We start from the raw sequence: 19,159 nt of genomic DNA on the forward strand, positions 1-19,159 counted from the left end.
CATGTTATGTGGTAAAGAGTTGGTATTTCTCCGCACCATGGGCAGGAGTTTCTGTATTGTGTCGGGTACATTTTACTTAATATGTGTAGATTATAGAAAGTTCCGGTTTGTAGCCTTCTCCAGTCGGCTGCTTCCTGTTGTGTAAGTAGTGTGTGTGGCGGAGGATATTTGATTCTCTGCCCTCTATAGTAGTTTAATATTTCCGCACACGTCGGCTCCACCGTTGTAGGATTCTCGAGAGGCTCTATCTGTCCAGCTCGGTATGTGATCTCGCGAACTAGACTGTCTGCTCTCACGTTCCCTTCTATCCCGGTATGGGCCGGTATCCAGAAAAGTTTGTGTGTCACTTTATTTCCGAGGGTTCCTGCTCCGAGGAGGATTCGCAGGGCCTCTTTACAGACTCTCCCCTGCATGTAATGCCTGCATGCAGCTTTGGAGTCTGTTAATATGGTCAATGATCTGTTACTTCGGTAGCCTTCGGTCGCTGCAAGCGCTATGTCGACCTCTTCCCCCTCCGCTACCGTGCAATTCCTTATGGTTGCGCAGCTGATTGTCTCTCCCATGTAGTCTACTACAGCCGTAGCTACTCTGTGTGTTTTAGTGTGCTTGTCCCACGGGTATAGCCCTGCATCCGTGTACACCGTGTTTTCCTGTGTTGCCAGGTGGCCTTCCACGTAATCTGCCCTTGCCTGCCTTCTGGCTGCGTGTAGGTTCGCATCCATGTTGCGTGGAATTGGACTTATTCTGAGGGTTTGTCTGATGTTGTCTGGGATGTCTGCCTCTCGATCTATTGCCCCTTTCGTATCGTATCCTAGTCTCTTTAGGAGCATTCTTCCTGTAGCCGACTGCCAAAGTCTCGCTATTTGTGTGTTTAGTTGCGCTTCTGCCAGCTCGCTGAACGTGTTGTGTATTCCTAGCTGCAGTAGCTTGTCGTGAGAAAAAAAAAATGTGTGGTTTGCCTTTCTTTTTCTTCCTCGATGAACTAGACGAGGAAGAAAAGGTACTGCATGCGATTCTGTAACTATGTGTTTCTATTATATACTAAATCTGTAATTTCTAGTGTGAGACTGTCATGCCGCTTTTTATCTGCAGCATGCCTATGAAATTTTACACTGAGTACTGTATAAAGTCAATTTTCTCTTGACTTGCTTTTATTGCTGTTACTATAGTTCATTCTATAAAGTCTGTTTTCTGTTTTCGTTAATTTTTAAGTCATATGCATTCTCAACAGATGTGTTCTTTGAATACCGGTTTCTCTAAAAGGCTGTTTCCATTGTTTGTAGTGGTGCATTTCTGTACCGTATCCCCCAAAGTGAGCATTTTTTTATATGTATCATCTACTCGCTTTGTTATCGCTGTAATCTCCCCCTCACCTTCAGACAATGTTCCAAGCTTTGGAACTTGTGAGGTAAGTCTACAAATAAATAAATATGCACACCAACTGGAAATAGCTTTGCAGCACACCTACGTTTGTTAAATGTACATATACGTATGCTTCATTAGTAATTTTATCTTTCTTCCTTTTCTCCACTGCTTTAAATTTATGTACTTGCTTTGCGTGCTGTATTCTGTGCACTACTTGTATAAAAAAGACGGCGGACGCTTAAGCTTCGCCATTAAGAGTGGAACGCGATAGCATTCAAAGATCCGTGACTGCTTCTCAAGCTTCCCGGCAACTGGAGTGTATATTACCGTAATGTTTACCGGGGAACGTTGGCTGCGAATACTATGCACGAAGACGGATTTTCTGGTATAGAAACCCGGCGCTTCGGGTTTGCGTTTCGGCGCGCGCAAATGGCGGACGCCGTGGCCGGTGTATGAAGGGTAGAAACGCTGGAAAAGGGGTTTCTTTTAGTTTTCGCGTAGCAGAATTGTGTTTGCTCGTATAGACAAATTACAATCCGATGCTATAACGTCTGTAGGTTCTGTGTAAGTCGTACTTTACGATTTTTCTACGTATTTTAGCTTGAGAAATGCAATTAGTTCAGTAGCCATTCTTGCGCCACATGGAGGGCCTGGATATGGGTGGTTCGGAAATCTTTCTTGCCGGAACGACGTCCGACGCCGACAACGGATTTTCTTCGAAACGGGGCCCTTAACGCTATCGCATTAGTACATGTGTGTACTGTCTCGCGCACGGGCCCCCAGGCACCCTTAAAGGGACACTAAAGGTTCCTATGAAGTCGAGTTACAGTAATGAATGCTCTAGAACGTCTAAGGCGTCAATATAATCCGAACAGAGCTTTAGTAACCGAGAATTTGTGGTAAATGAATGACACGATTTGAGACCCCCAGCGACATTCCGGTACTAGCCCGATGACGAAGGCACTCCTCATCATAATTTATGTCAGTAGTACTCAACTACTGGTATTAAAAAGAACATTTCATTAGGTTATAAGACGGAAGAAAATGCTACTTGTCTACTTCTGTTGGATTCTAAAAAAAATAATATTTTGACGTTACCCTTCAGTAGCATGGGTGGTCGAAAGGTTTCGTTTTCGCTTGACTCTGCGCCGCGCGCGCCTTGGGGTTTTAGTTGTTTCGTTATCGCGTCGTGCTGCGCTGGTTCTGCTGGCTCGTGAAACTTGCATTTGGAACAAGAACGCGAGAATACCACGTCCATGTGATGTCGTGGGATGCGCAAACGTTCCGCGGAACTTGGCCAAGGGCAGTTGCAGCGGCGAAACCAACGCTACTTATCACTGTGTGCCGACGAGTGAACCCCTCCGTTCGAAGTGGTTAAGTGCCGTACCTCTGCCACAGCGCGTTGGCAAAGAGCCGAACAATCGCACAGTGTGCTCGCTGCACTTTCGTCCGGAGGATTACGAGTTCAACGCTGACTTAACTGAAGTCGTGTGGAGTGCCTTTCAAAGCAATGCTTTCCCGTAGCGCTGTTCCATTGGTCTTGCCTGCATTCTCCGAAGCGCAAGAACAACTGCATGTCGAAGACGGGGTGGTGAGTGCGGCGTTTGGTTTTCACATAGGAAAAGCTACAAATGTGCGAATATGAACAGCCATGACATACAGTTGCTGTCGTAGTAGTACGCAACGACGCCGGCAGCGCGAGCCCTCAGCAGCAGGTCGCGTTCATCAATGTTTAAATCGCTGAAGTCGAGCCCAGTATCGCGAGCCAATGCGTCGTTGTCAGAGTCGTCCATTGCAACGAGCGTCAAAGTTGGCGTCAAAAAATAAAGAACCAGCTTATCGTCGCGCGCTTTCCCTTCTGCACGGAGCAAGATGTCTTCCTCCGTGCCCTTCTACTAGCCACCATTGTTCCGCTTTCGCGCTGCTGTTGCCTCTGTCTTGGCCGCGCGTTTGCGTTTTGCAAAGAAAAGCCGTAGCGCTGTCGGCGGGCGCCGTTTTACTCACCTACGGCGCAACGTCACTATGACACCATGACGTCCCCCCTCCTCGGTCGGAGGGCGGAGGATTTGAACGGCGCTAGAGGTACGCGGATGCTTCAAAACGCATTTTCTCTTAAAGTAAGTCTCTTCTTTGCACGAAAGAAGCGTTTCGAGGTTTCTGGGATGGTACTTCAACAGTCCACGTTGACTTAATATTAACCTCTAGTGTCCCTTTAATGCCACTTTTCGCCTGGGAGTTCGCGCTACTATCACGTTGGAAATAAAATTGCGGTTGATTAAGTGTGATTTATTTATTTAAACTGAGCGAGACGTTGACTTTGCATAGTTGCTTCGAGGTTTCCAACGCATTATGCTTTATGAATAACCGTCGAGGAATTGAAATTCTTTTGTGAAATCGGAAATTTGATATAATGGGAAATTTCGTAAAATCGAGTTTTGCTATATAAAGGTTTGACTATATATAGGTCCTTTTAGCATAGAAAATGTTTCCGAAATCCTACACGCCGAGTACCTGGTTTCTTTATAATGTAATGTAGCCCTTTCTTACCGATAAGAACCTGCAGAAGCCTAGCGTATAGGTGCTGTAAAAATCATTGACATTACGTCAGGCTAGTGCGGGTATTTCACGGTGGCTTCGCCACCCGTTTTTCTTTTCTGTTCATTTTCTGATTTACCAAGCCTCTTTTCACGTGGTTCGACTAACGACTTTATCTTTGATGTCCTTTTAAAATATAGACACTAAACGGGAGGTACTTCTTTTTCATTGAACAGTAAATCGTTCAGGAGTGAGGGTTAAGATGACGATATACAGGCTGCTTCACATATTCTTTAAAACGAAAAGGGAAACCAAAGCGGAAGGAAAAGCAACTTGCCGCAGTCGGGTGAGCTGAACCCACATCTTCCGCTTTAAACCGGAGAATGTATTGCTTTAAGGGACCCCTAATGAGACCTCATCGAAAATTTCGGTGAAACGCTGGGAATTGAAGGCGCCGTCTTGAGAGCTTCTTACCGCAATAATTTTTCGAAGTGGTTCCTTGTTAGAGGAGGTAGGAAAGACTGAAATATCGCGCCACCATACCACACTGAAAGGAGGGAAGATCCACCGCCAACAAAGGCGCTCTCTTCCTCTGGCTCGACTAGTTCGACGAAAGCCCCTTCATCAGCTTACGCGACGGTAGGGGCTCTAAGCTCGACTAGCGACTAGCGTCCGCCAACGATGCATCGTTCCCTGCCTTCTCCCATACGGTAGCCAAGGAACCACGTCACGTTTACGTCATGAGCTCCAGTTCTTCTCTTTTTTCTCTGCGCGGTGCACATCCATTGGAGATATTGCGTGTTCTTCATCAGATATGATTTACCGAAGTCACGTACCACAATCGGCGATGTTGCAGACAGTGCACCTTATACGTAGAGGCCACAGTGATATATAGTCATTTGTGCATGTGACGTTGACTCTCTGCTGGCTGGAAACGATGCTCCCTCGAGAGAAAGGCACGAATAGAACGCGAACTTGCCGTCGGCGTGCTCCAAAATGGCACCGAGAAAGTAAGCTTCCGACCAGACCGGAATTCGTCCGAGACCAGGACGTCCTGGTCTGGGAATTCGTCCCAGACCAGGACGAATTTTCCTTCAGCTGCGAGGCTTTTCATTCGAGGAACCCGTATGTGTTTCCTTTGCAGCAATTGCTACGAACGGGTGGACGTTTGATTTTCCCTTTTCCCTTCCTCGCCGAGGGGGCCATCCACCATATCCGTCCGGGACGATCCCCAACAGGGGTCGCCGTCGCCGCTTTGCCCGACTAAGAACGACAGAAAGCTGAGCTAGTTGGTAAGGATTCATTATGCAAAAAAGAGGTGAGGCGTGCAGACTGGACACAAGAGTAGAGAAGTGGACAACACGAACGCCGACTAAGATATATATACGCACAAATAGCACCACCAGCCTCGAAATCACAGCCGCACTATTACGGTTCCGTGACTCGTGAATTACCAGGTGACGGGCGATCGAGAGGTCCGGGGCAACGCCCAAGAAATGAGAAAAGGGGTTTATTTTCAAATTTACATAATGATGGTTTACACGTACGAGCGCGAGTACGAGCACACTTTTTCAACCACCCTTTCTCTCTTCGAGGAAATTCAATGTCCGTTTTCTCGGTCAATCGAATCTACCTCACAGTCTGCAAAGTCCCATCCATTTCTCTTTCTCCGCCTCTGGTGTCCCAGCTTCGACCCGTCCTCGATGCAGCGCAGATGCAATTTCACGCGAAGCCTGGATCGACGCCGTTTCCGCGAAGTCGAAGTTGTCAGCGTGGGCTCTTTGGAGCAATGTTGCACACTGCCGATGACCCCTTCACAGTTTAGGGTCCTTCACAAAGCCCGACTCGTTCAAGAGTTCCAGGTCGTTCAACAGCTCCAGGTCATTCAAGAGCTCCAGGTCGTTGACCAGACGAACATTCGACGCAGAATCACTTTTGTTGACGCGACGCAGGTTTCGTCGGCAGCTCTTTGGCGTTGAAAAGACGATGCAGCGTGAATGGCCTTTTATAGCTGCACGCTCGCTGACGTGCATACTTTGTCCAGAAGGCTTGACAGGTACAACAGCATTCCCTAGCTGCAGGTCTGCCGGTGAAGAATTCTCGGTCAAGGAGGCCGCCGGGCACGAAAGTACTAAAGGCCAATCGTAATAGCACTCAAGCCTCTCATATTTCTCCATACGGCTAAAGGCGCTCGGACAGCTCCTAGCTACACGCTTCCAGCCAGAACTCCTCCGCCTTGGAATACACAATACAATTGCCGAGCTCATCGAAGCTATCGCAATAACGAAATCCACCGCCTCAACTAGTCAACGCAAGGCCGATCTATACATGACCGCAATGGGCTGCGATCGACCGGAGGCAGCATGGTCTTTATCTCCGTCTATCATCACACTGTCAGCCTCTCCCCCTCCATCGCGTTCCTTCATTAGTCCGAAAAGAAAAGAAAAAAATGTCTGCCCTGCATGAAATGCTGCTTCCAGACGTGGCGGCCGGTTTCTCGTTGAAAAATTGTTCTTATAACAGTACGCCCCTTTTGTCACTTAACGTCCATCGCAGTCACCGACTGCCTATTGAGTCTAGTAGGGTTGACTGTTGGGCTGGTTGGTCGTCCATAATTTGAAGTAGAAGCTTAGCGCAAATAAAACCACGAACACAAGGGAGACAGACAAGGACAAGCGCTTGTCCTTGTGTGTCTCCCTTGTGTTCGTGGTTTTATTTGCGCTAAGCTTCTACTTCAACCTATTGAGTCGATCTCTGTGCGCGGAAAAGCCTTTGCTAATTCGTTCAACTTACATTTGAGGGCACTAAAAGCGCGGCGCGTTAGCCGGCAGTCACGGGGTATATTTTTAATTTCGCACACTTTAAAGAAAGGCCGAAAAAAAGATTAATCATGGCAGTTACTCTAGCATAGATGAAATAATGCGATGTTTCTGAACATCTTATTTTGTTATAGTGCAAGCTTGACAAGGACAAAAGAAGGCACATCTGACACACACAGCGCTACTTTCAACAACAGGGTTATTTGATAATAAACCTGTTGATACGCGCTTGATAATAGAAGCCAGACACATAGCAACATTCGGCGATGCATGCGTCAGTAAAACTTCCATTTCATTATCATCAAAAGAGCTGAATTATCTTTGTTCGCGTTCAACGTGTACATGTATTTGAATATGTGAATCAAGAAACTGCCTACGTGTGGTCCCAGTTTCTATCTTTTGTTTATTTTTCCACAAATATTACACGTGGTGTATGACGGGTCGAGGGTTTATATATAGCGACGAGAATGAGAAATTAACCTGTTGTTGAAAGTGTCGCTGTGTGTGTCAGATGTGCCTTCTTTTGTCCTTGTCAAGCTTGCGCTATAACAAAATAAGATATGCCGTACCTACAAGCCCCTATTGCTATCCTCATCGACTTCGTTTCTGAACAAGCGCTCCAACTTTTGTATTGAAGATATTTCGCCATAGTTAATATTTAGAAAGTTAATTAAGCAATGTTTGTTAGTTACCCAGTTTGGTCGATTGAAAAATATATGACGTTCTCCATATGGCTCGGAACAATACAGCGCCAATTCGGCACACGTAGCGCCTATGTTTCTTTTTACTACTTGGCCCAACTTAGCTGAAACACCATGTATGTATGTATGTATGTATGTATGTATGTATGTATGTATGTATGTATGTATGTATGTATGTATGTATGTATGTATGTATGTATGTATGTATGTATGTATGTATGTATGTATGTATGTATGTATGTATGTATGTATGTATGCATGTATGTATGTATGTATGTATGTATGTATGTATGTATGTATGTATGTATGTATGTATGTATGTATGTATGTATGTATGTATGTATGTATGTATGTACAGCCTAAGAATTATCATCACGGGGGACTTTAACCTCCCAGACATTAACTGGAAGAAAATGCAATACTCATCACGTACTTCAGAAGCGCTAATTGATTTAATGCTCGACTTCAACCTACAACAAGTAGTTGATCAACCAACACGCTCACATGGCACTGCAAATAATATACTCGATCTAATACTACTCTCTGATCACTTCTTTGTAAACAAAATACACACTAGTATTGTTGAAGGTATATCCGACCACGATATTCTAATATGTCGCCTACCTCTGTCGTTTAGCATACAAAAAAGGTCTTTAGAAAGCACCCTTATCGACTTTGCGAAGTCGGACGACGCCAATGTTTTGACGTACATGGCACATGAATTCACGGATTTTGCGGAAATGGCTTGCAATCCTTCGGCAGACACAAATTCCCTCTGGATTAAGTTTAAGACAGTAATACATGACTGCATCGAACATTTTTATACCCTTAAAAACAAGAAAATCGCGCAAATACAACCCATGGGTAACGCGTGAGGTAATTCATGCCAAACGAAAAGTGAAAAGGTTACGTCGGTCTTTGAAGAAGACTAAAAATCAATCACTTCAGACATCAAAATTGATTACCGCGAAGGCAGAACTTAAAGTCAGACTAAGCCACTCCAGAAAAGAATATTTTAATACTACCCTGCCTAACTTCGTAAAAAGTAATCCACACAGATTTTGGAATCACTTCCGTGCACGCAAAGTAATCACGCCAGAACGACCCCACGATGAAAAAGTTTCTTAAGCTAATGCATACAACAAGTACTTTCAATCGGTATTTACTGCAGATAACGGGTTTGTCCCCCAATAATTCCTACAGGTTTCACTATCGACTCACTAAACATAACTGACTCGGGAATCTTTAACCTCCTACTCGGATTGGGCACGAAAAAATCTAGTGGCCCTGACGACGTCCCGAACGAATTCTTAAAGCGATACGCAGAATGGTGCAGCAGGTATCTTGGCATTATCTATCGCATATCACCTTCAACCAAACGTGTGCCAGATGACTGGAAAAAAGCAAAGATAATAACAATCCATAAATCAGGTGACACAAACTCTCCTTCCAACTACAGACCGATATCACTAACTAGTACATCGTGCAAGATACTAGAGCATATAGTTTTAAAACACCTAACAACATATTTTGAAGAGAATGGCATACTAACAGCCAATTAGCATGGATTTCGGCACGCGATGTCAACAGTAACACAATTGACTGAAGTTATACATGACCTAGCACAGACTATTGACAACCGCGGTCAAACAGATATAATATTTCTGGATTTTAGCAAAGCATTCGACTGTGTGTGTCACAACAAGCTAATTGCAAAATTGGAGTCAATTATTGGAAATGGAAGCATTACAGCCTGGACTAGGGATTTTTTATCACAATGCTCACAGTTCGTTTTCCATGATGAAGCATCATCTGATACAGTTGCTGTCACATCTGGCGTTCCCCAGGGCTCGGTCTTGGGGCCCTTACTATCTTTAATTTACATCAGTGATATCGTCAATAACATAGCATGCAGCATAAAACTTTTTGCAGATGATTGCATTATATATAAAGAAATAAGAAGTTATGAAGATCACCTTACTTTGAACAGATGCCTTAACGAGATAAATGCCTGGTGTGAACAATGGCAAATGTCTGTTAACATCAAGAAATCAGTGACAATGGTAGTAACAACAAAGAAGATTAAGTCAGGATTCACCTACCTTCTCAATGGTACACCCCTAACTAATGTTCAGCAACACAAGTATCTAGGACTGACTCTAGCATCTGACTTGAAGTGGAATAAGCACATTGCCAACATCACTTCAGCAGCCACCCGTAAGCTTTTCTTCCTTAAAAGGTCCCAGAAATCTGCTCCCAGTCATATCAAACTGCTATGCTCTAAAACCTTTGTGCGGCCAGTACTAGAATACGCCAAGCTGACTTCACTAATTATATGCATGAAACGATGTCTTTCTTTTTTTTGCATTTTGTATTTTTCCAGACTGTACTGTGTAGCTACATGTAGCGTATTTAGTTTATTGTACTTTGTATTCACATGTTCTATGAATAATGTTGTATCAACGCTTACATTGTAACAATATGCCCACCTGCTATGGTCTCGATAGAGACTGGCAGTATTGAAAATAAATAAATAATAAATGTATGTATGTATGTATGTATGTATGTATGTATGTATGTATGTATGTATGTATGTATGTATGTATGTGTGTGTATGTATGTATGTATGTATGTATGTATGTATGTATGTATGTATGTATGTATGTATGTATGTATGTATGTATGTATGTATGTATGTATGTATGTATGTATGTATGTATGTATGTATGTATGTATGTATGTATGTATGTATGTATGTATGTATGTGTGTGTGTGTGTGTGTATGTATGTATGTGTGTGTGTGTGTTTGTGTTTATAGTGACGGGCTTATATGAATATTTACTATACCTCATGGTAGGAGACAGTTCAATTTCACAGCTTGATCCAGTCCTCACCCACCACCAAGAATCTGGTGTCTCATGGTGGTGTAATCTTCCTTCGTGTGGGTGGTGTTCATCGGGTGGTGTTGCTATTGCCACTCATAAAAGCATAGCGTGTCAACCTCTACAGCTACAAACGCCCTTTGAAGCAGTGGCGGCTCGAGTTGTCCTCCTGAACAAACTCATAACCATTTGCTCGCTTTACATACACCCGCATTACCAATTAAAGAAACATGAATTTCAGTCCTTTATAGATGAATTGCCAGAACTTTATGTTGTTCTTGGCGATTTCAATGCGCACAACTGCCTGTGGGGCGACTCTCGTATGGATGCGTGAGGTCGTCTCATTGAACAGTTCCTTTTTTCTTCTGGTGTGTGCCTGTTGAATAAGAACGAACCCACATATTACTGTCTTGCAAACAGAGCCTTTTCTTCAATTAATCTTAGCATAGTTTCCCCGTCTATACTGCCTGAAGTTGAATGGGAAGTAACCAACAATCCTTACGGGAGCGACCACTTCCCCATACTGCTAAGGTCACCTGAAGAAAACGAATATCCACCGCAGGCTCCTAGATGGAAGACTGATACACCTGAGTGGGAGAAATTCCGAACTCTCACTAGTATTTCATGGCATGACATGTCCTCGTTAGAAATTGATGCTGCTGTGTAGTATTTTACAGCCTTCATAATAGATGCTGCATCTAAATGCATATCGAAAGTAAATGGCTTGGCATGCAAACGGCGTGTCCCGTGGTGGAACGAGGAATGTAGAATCGCTCGTAGGAAACAGAACAAAGCGTGGGGGTTGCTACGCGCTTCTCCCACTGCAGATAATCTTGTCAACTTCAAGAAATCAAAGTCCCAAGGCAGGAGACCCCGCCGACAGGCCAGAAGAGAGAGTTGGCAAAAGTTTTTATCGAGTATCAACCTGTACACAGATTAGGCCAAAGTCTGGAACAGGGTTAATAGGATAAGAGGGCGACAAACATATTCACTCCCTTTGGTAAACACACAAGGCGATACCCTGCAAGATCAGGCAGACTCACTTGGGGAGCACTTTGAGAGCGTGTCGAGCTCAAACCATTAATCTCAATCCTTTCTAAAATATAAAGAAATGGAAGAATGTAAGCCACTCACAAGAAAGTGTCGACAGAATTAACCATACAACCATCATTTTAGTATTGCCGATTTGAGAGCTGCCTTGAGCGGATGCAAGAGCTCTGCACCGGGTCTGACAGAATCATGTATGAAATGATCAAAAACTTACACAATGACACCCAAGTTACACTATACTCGCACTTTTCAACACTATTTGGGCTGTAGGATACCTTCCAGCCGCATGGAAAGAAGCCATTGTGGTCCGTGTATTGAAACAAGGCAAGTGCCCTTCCTCAGTGGCAAGTTACCGCCCAATAGCCCTCACAAGTTGCCTTTGTAAGGTATTTGAAAAAAATGATTATTCGGCGACTCATCCATTTCCTTGAATTGAGCAAAATGCTTGATCCCTATCAGTGTGGCTTCAGAGAAGGGCGGTCCACAACCGATCATCTTATACGTATTGAAGGATATATCCGTGACGCATTTGTACACAAACAGTTTTTCTTATGGAGACGCCTTCTCGACATGGAGAAGGCGTACGACACAACGTGGCGCTACGGCATCTTGAGAGATTTATCAGAAATGGGTATTCATGGCAATATGCTAAACCTATTAAAGAGCTATTTGTCGAATCGTCGGTAATGTCGGTAAAGTCGGTAATGTACTGTCACGTTCATTTATACAGGAAACTGGTGTACCCCAGGGAGGCGTGCTCAGCTGCACACTCTTTATTGTTAAGATGACAACACTTCGTGCTTCACTGCCACCAGCCATTCTTTATTCCGTCTACGTAGACAATATACAAATAGGTTTCAAATCCTGCAACCTCGAAGTGTGCAAAAGACAGGTACAGCAGGGCTTAAACAAGGTGTCCAAGTGGGCAGACCAAAATGGATTTAAAATCAACTCCCACAAAAGTTCTTGTGTTCTCTTCACAAGAAAGAGAGGCCTGATCCCAGATCCTTGCGTAGAACTGGGCGGACAACAAATACCTCTGAACAATGAACACAAATTCCCTAGGTGTTATACTTGACTCGAGGCTTACTTTCATCTCACATATAAAATATATTAAAGCAAGATGTCTAAAAACTATGAATTTACTTAAAATCCTATCCCACCCAAGATGGGGTAGTGACAGGCAGTGTTTACTGAATCTTTACAGGAGCTTAGTTAGATCACGATTAGATTATCGTGATGTAGTGTATCACTCTGCCGCACAGAGCGCGCTAAAGATGTTAGACCCCGTTCATCATCTTATCATCACCATCATCATTTATTGTCCCTTAAAGGCCCCTGTCGGGGCATTACATAAGGGGGAGCGTATACAGGGTAGATAATAAAAACAAAGGTAATAAAAATACAACACTGCAATACAGGGGCATAAAAAGAAGTAAAGAACGCGATAGTTAAAACGGTTCTTTTCAATATTGGCTTTATGCCACAAGAGCCACACACGTCGGCGATTGGTTAGGGCAGCAGGGCGAGTACACAATGGTGACAGGGGAAAAAACCCAATACAGAAAAAGGGATAAAATAAAATGGATAAAATGGGTATCCGCCTGGCCACTGGCACAATTAGAACAAGCCCTGTCGCAAGTCTATATGTAGAGTCAGATGAGTGGTCACTCAATCTTCAGATAACACACGTCAGATTTACATATTTTCTCAAAGTGCGTTCTAATCAAGAACATCCGTTTTTCACAACCGTTAACGACTTGACATGTGAAACACTTTTTCACAATAGACCCTCTATGAGACTTCCTTTGTCACTCCGTGCAAGAGAACTTAGCGAAGAAATGGACGTTAAGGTATTTGAACATCGCCTAATGCCTCCTGCTAAGCTATTACCGCCCTGGGAGTGGCAGGTGATAGATTTTGATATATCCTTTGTAGAGGTTACAGAGCACGTTCCTGACTTCGAAATCCCTATTTATTTCCGTGAACTTCAATCCAAGTATCCCTGCTCTGAATTTTACACAGACGCTTCAAAATCGAATGCTGGTGTATCTTATGCCGCTGTTGGTCCCTCTTTTGCTAAATCTGACGTATTGAACCCGCTAATAAGTATTTTCACTGTAGAAGCATATGCAGTACTGTCTGCAGCAAAACATATAAATTAATTAAAACTCGACACAGCAATAGTATTCACAGACTCGTTAAGTCTTGTAAAACCGTTAATCTCTTTACAAAAGTATACAAATCCTGTCTTCAATGAACTCTACTCTGTCTTGTGCAATATTTATATATCGCATAAACATGTAGTAATATGCTGGATGCCTGGCCATAGAGGCACCTAGGGTAATGTACTAGCTGATAAAATGGCCACATCACTCACATCACTGACCACCTTTCCTACGGCTGCTGTTCCTGTCACAGATCTTAAGCCTTTCTTACGAAAGAAGCTGCGACAACACTGGCAACGCATGTGGAATGCAGAAATAAATAATAAACTGCACGTTATAAAGCAACAGTTAGGTTTTTGGCCCTCCCCAACAAAATCACGGTGAACAGATGTCCTATTCTGTCGCCTCAGAATAGGGCACACATTTGGTACCTACAATTTTCTGTTTACTGGAAATTAACCGCCAACCTGTGGTCGGTGTGGTGAGAGGCTGGCCGTCCTCCACGTCCTCTTGGAGTGTCGCAAAGCCGAATCTGAAAGAAAGAAACATTTTCCTCTTGCGTATCATTATTGCGTCCCTCTCCACCCAGCTATGTTTCTTGGTAAAGAACCGGTTTTCAACACCAAAGCAGTGCTAAATTATCTGAATGATGTTGTCCTACATGTTGTTAGCCCATTAAATTCGCAGCGCGTCCTCTTTCCGGAGGATGCCGTTGGGATAGTTGATTTGTATAGCGCATGCCTCCAGGCCCTTGTGTCTCAAGGGCTCTAACGAGGCAGTGGTGCTATAGTGAATTTCAGCATCTAACATATTTTTCATGTCGTGTCATTATTTCCAATGCACCTTAATGTTCATAGTACACGTCATTTGCCATCGCCATAATCTTATTACACGTACATTTTGCGCACTTTACAGTGACTATTTTTAGGCCCCTTTACAGCCTCGTCACGTCAACTTCATAGAACCCATCACTCCACCGCGAAATCACTAACACTTGCGTGGCGCTCTTTGGCCCATACCTGGCCCTTGCGCCAATAAAAACCACACATTCATTCATGCCTTCGCGTAATTGCTTTACATTTCGATATTACACCACTGCTTCGACTTTGCGGTGAAACTGCTGCCTGTCTATTGCAAACATCACTTACAGCGCATACACAGACAGGGACGAAAAGAACGACGAAGACTATTAGCGCTTGTCATAGTCGTTCTTTTGGTCCCTGTCTATGTACGCGCTATATTGCTGTTTGCAATGGAATACCAGCTAGCCCGTAACCAGACCCTGCTTCCCTATGTCTCTTCTTATTTTAATATTGTTTTTTTCTTTGAGTCCGGGTATAAGCGCTCCTGCGCATGACTGCTGTTGATTCTGATTTCGAGTGAATCCGGCTACTTTATGACCTCTACATGCAAGTGGCGATGTTTTCATTCCTAATAAAGGTTGTAAATTATTAGAAAAGTTTTTTTTTTTCATGAGTCGTTAGCATTGCTTACTGGAAAGGGAAGCAATACTGAGACACATATCATACACGGGCATTTCACACGCCGTTGATAAAAGACGTTGCCGAAGGGGTAACTGAAGTATGCAGTTATATTTTTTTAAAGGTCCAAAAAGCAGGCAAAGCAATTGGAAGTGAGGTGAACATGGAGAAACACATTAATTCTCTAGGAGTACATAGCTATACATATACCATAAGAAATAATTATTAGTTGGCTACCTCCTTCTCTTAAAAAAATTATAATAAGCTTTGTCGTGTGTATAATTTAAATATCTTGTGTTCGTGCATGGTGTTCACAGTGGAAATTAAGAAAAAAAAAACTGGCTGTGGCTTAGCTAAGGTTAAGCCCAGGATGCGAAGCATACTAGCCTTTATTTTAACACGACAGCGTTAAGGAGCTCGTGTCGCAGAGAAGCCGGTGTCGTCGGCGTCGGCTCAGGCGCACATTTCGTTAGCAGGGAAGAAGTTTGGGCGTGTTGGTGGTATGCATTCAGACTGGGATACATAGCGCAAAAAAAAATTACACAGGGACAAGCAGAAATGTGCAGCGCTCGTCCTGTGTTCTGCTTGTCCCTGTGTAATTTTTTTTGCGCTATGTATCCCAGTCTGAGCACATTTCGTTGTCGCGCCGAACGCTGCGTTGCTCGACGCTCACCGCGTCCGATGCGGGGCGCGTAGTCGCTGCGCCGTAGCAAAGCCACCTAGAAACAGTCTCTGTAGCACGCCGCAACCTTCGCTTCTCATTCCAACGAGCAGCTCTGCCTCCAGGAGGCACTCACCTCGTGAGTGTCTAGCAGAGGCAAGCGCAGCTGCTTATATACCGCCGCGACGCCGCGAGCGACGGCGCGAGTTGGAGCCCCGTTTCTCCGCTGTCGTGACGTCACGGTGTCACGTGGTCAGCCTTGAAGGCGATGCCGCGAGCGACGGCGCGAGTTGGAGCCCCGTTTCTCCTCTGTCGTGACGTCACGGTGTCACGTGGTATTGAAGGCGACACCGCCGCGCCTGAGGAGCTGGGTTGAGCTCTAGTAATATGCTTCGCATAAAATGTTGAAGTGAGAAAATAGGGATGAGGTAGCCGCCGCTGGTGCTTCTTGGAGTTACTGTACCGGTAGCATATACAGAAACTCTAGTGCTTCTAATGCGCCTGTCCTCTTATGTCAGGATCTGCAGAAATAAAATGAAAGTATGAATTATAAACCGTGCGTGCACGTCCGTGCCAACAAGGATGCAGTAAGCTTTTAGCCAGAGTAAAATTTTCAGTGAGAATTGGCAGAGGCAACTCAACAGAAACCTGAAATGATGTGGGTGTCATAACTATGATAATGACACTTTATGGTGCTGTGTGGGGGTGGGGTGGCGAAGTCGTAGGCTTTGCCTGCTGGCAGAGCCTGCCCCCTCCCTCCCTGAAAAGTTCGGAGTGGGCTCGGGTACAGTGGCTCGGGCCCCGGAGCCCCCCAGTAGTCGGCGCATATGCGCCGGTATGAAATTTTCAGAATTATCGCGAATGACTCTGAGCAAACAATTCGGTCGATCGTATCCTTTGGCGCACGCTTTAGCCAAATGTAAATCCGATTATTCACGCTCGCCATGCATATACATGCACGATTAATTCAGTCCACTGACATCTCGTGCTTACAGCGCTCAAACATTTCCGTGCAGGGCCGGGAATATAACATGTAACAATTCTATTTCAATGCTCTTTAACGCCTGTGACTTAATTGAGGCCGCGTTGCTATCGGTACTCTTTATTTAACTCTGAAAGAGTTATTTACGTCCCATTCTTGGAAGCTCTCAGTGGTTTCGCGTTCAGTTCAAGCTCTACTGCATATTTCTCGACCGTGTTAGCGGCCGGCGTGCCCACGAGCCATGCGATACAAGCATGGAAAGAAAATAAGTACAAAAAATAATCCAAGGTCACCGCGTATGAGCTTCCGCCTAATTAAACAAGCCGCTGTGAAGAAGCGCGCCTACGGAACAGTTGACCACGCCCAGTCGCCACTCCCGCTAAACCTGTTTTAAAGCTCGTCAAGGAAGTTACGTAAGGCTGTCGTAAGCTGCACCGATTTAAATCGTCTTCGGTGTTCTTGGGCACAATTGTGGGTGGTGCAAAAAAAAAGATGTTTCTTACAAACGAAGTGACATTACGCGTAAGAAGCGTTAGCGTTTCCTACTGCTGAGCGTCTGCTCCACCCGGCTCCACCACGCCCACTTTCGGATTCGCATAATTTTTTTATTTCGCAACAATAAGGCTACTACAACCGTAACAGAGGCATTCACAATTTATTTTTGCTGATGTTAGCTTGTAAGAGGAGCCAAATGTAAACAGTAGATTGACTATTTAATTTAAAAGAGAACGTGAAAGCGCGACGTGTTTCTTAGCGCTTTTCCGCTCGACTGTCGGCAACCTTTTTTACTCAGCCTCCGCTTCTCCTCCTTTTAGTGCGAGAAGATCCAAATCCAAAACCTGCGCGTTTACAACTATTTGGCGAATCTGTGCTCGCGTGTTTGTAAAATTCGCGGACTCTCCGGAGTTGTTCCCAAGTCACGCACTCGGAGGATGACGCGCTCCAAAACGCCGAGAGGTCCGCGAGTGCCGTTCTAGCTCGTGCAGTTAGCAGACGCCGTGTCAAGCGGCGCTGGGGACGACGCAAATGCGTCTGTTGTGGAACCATGCCAGTCGCTGCTGCAGAAGGACTCTCGACTCTCACTGGAATCTCCGTGTTTGGCAGCTGATCGGCCGTCTTTGTACATAAGTTTTTTGTGTGCTTCAGGTGACGAAAGTGACCATGACCGTCGAACACTCTCCCTTGGATAGCCACGCCAAGAAGGTGAGAAGAGTTGAAACCACCGTTAGGCTTAGGACCCGAAGGTCGAGCGGCGTTCGTGGGATGCGGCTCTCTTTCCTTCACGTTGCGGTTTCGGTGATGACGCTTTAGTTATATTTTTGCCCCCGTGACCTGGACGTGCGGCAGCCTGCCACGTTTTTCTTTCTGCTTGCGATCTTCCTTTTGGTCTCCGGGTTTTCTATTTATTCTCCGTGCAGTAAAGCAGCTCGAATGTCACCGGCGTTGGTCGGTAGCGCATGCGGAGGCTGCTGTTGCCGGCGAGCGGAAGTCGCCGAAGTGACGCGGCTTTGCAGCGTTCTCCGAGCACGCGTTCGTGGAAAACGTCGTGATGCGTTAACGGGTTTTAATAAAAATCGCTGTCAAGAGTTTGTACTACTACTACTCGTCGCCATTTGTGAGGTGTACGCGACTGAACGCTGCTCGTGAGCCGAGCTTTACGTGCTACGTAAAAAAGCGTGGAAGAAGGTAACGCCGTACCTGCAAACGGGTACAGTATTCACACGTGTGGGGAAAGAAGGCGTTACAGTCGATTCTTCCTTATTTGAAACCGGCTCCACCCGCCTCGACATCTGTTTATAACGAGCTGAACTAGGCGGAACGCTACCGAGCGTCAAAGTTCGCGACCATTTCCTTTCACGAGTTTGTCGTGTTTGCGTGCTTCGCGCTCGTCGAGCGAGAGCGGAAAGCGAAAGTGTAAACTGCACTTTGGAGCTCCCTTGCTGGGCGCTGAATAAACTGAAATTTGCGTTGGGCATTAAGGCCTAGTCTTGAGCTTTTCCAGAACCGCATGCTGAGAGAACGGAAGCCTAGACGGACAGACGCAGCACCTTCGACCCTTGAGCAGAACTCCGGTCGTTAGAGAAAGAACTGGACACAATGTTTAGACGTGATCCAAGAGAAGGATTAATTACTAAAGAGTCTAAACTAATGATCTGTCTCCTCGTTTTGCTTTGGTCGGCTTAATTAGGTTAGGCATTAACGTGGAATTATTGCCCTTAATTTGTACCCACACTTATCGCGAATAACGAAGACAATCTTCATTGATTGGTTGAAGTGTGACATTCTGCGGAAACTGGTTTAAAATAATAAATGCTTTGCATCACAATGATTGTATTCTGAGCTGACTGAGCAGTTTAGAGGCCTGTCTATTGCCTGAGAGTGGCCAGTATGCCGTCTGAACCAGAAGTATGCGTCAGGTTAACAGCTGTTGCTTTGAGCTGAAGTGTCTGAATGCACTATGTTTTCTATTTTTCTCATTCATTGGCGGCAGTAAATAGTTTTCATTTTAAAAGTA

The 19,159-nt window shown here is 44.9% G+C and overlaps 1 protein-coding gene across 4 annotated transcripts in view; it reads left to right on the plus strand.

Annotated features, from left to right (window-relative positions):
* The first annotated feature begins 17,434 nt into the window (after positions 1–17,434).
* LOC135911452 (ubiquitin carboxyl-terminal hydrolase 25-like) overlaps positions 17,435–19,159 on the plus strand; it is an 87,694-nt gene continuing 85,969 nt past the window's right edge. For 3 of the 4 annotated variants that reach the window (XM_065443754.2, XM_065443756.2, XM_065443755.2), the window contains exon 1: positions 17,436–17,847. In XM_065443754.2, the coding sequence (XP_065299826.1) occupies positions 17,806–17,847 (42 nt within the window). In that variant the 5' untranslated portion in view covers positions 17,436–17,805. Of the gene's footprint in view, positions 17,848–19,159 lie in introns of all 4 variants that reach the window. The other variant, XM_065443757.2, reaches the window with a different exon arrangement.

The sequence above is a fragment of the Dermacentor albipictus genome, chromosome 4 (genome assembly GCF_038994185.2).
Source record: "Dermacentor albipictus isolate Rhodes 1998 colony chromosome 4, USDA_Dalb.pri_finalv2, whole genome shotgun sequence".
In the NCBI taxonomy this organism is placed as follows: domain Eukaryota; kingdom Metazoa; phylum Arthropoda; class Arachnida; order Ixodida; family Ixodidae; genus Dermacentor; species Dermacentor albipictus.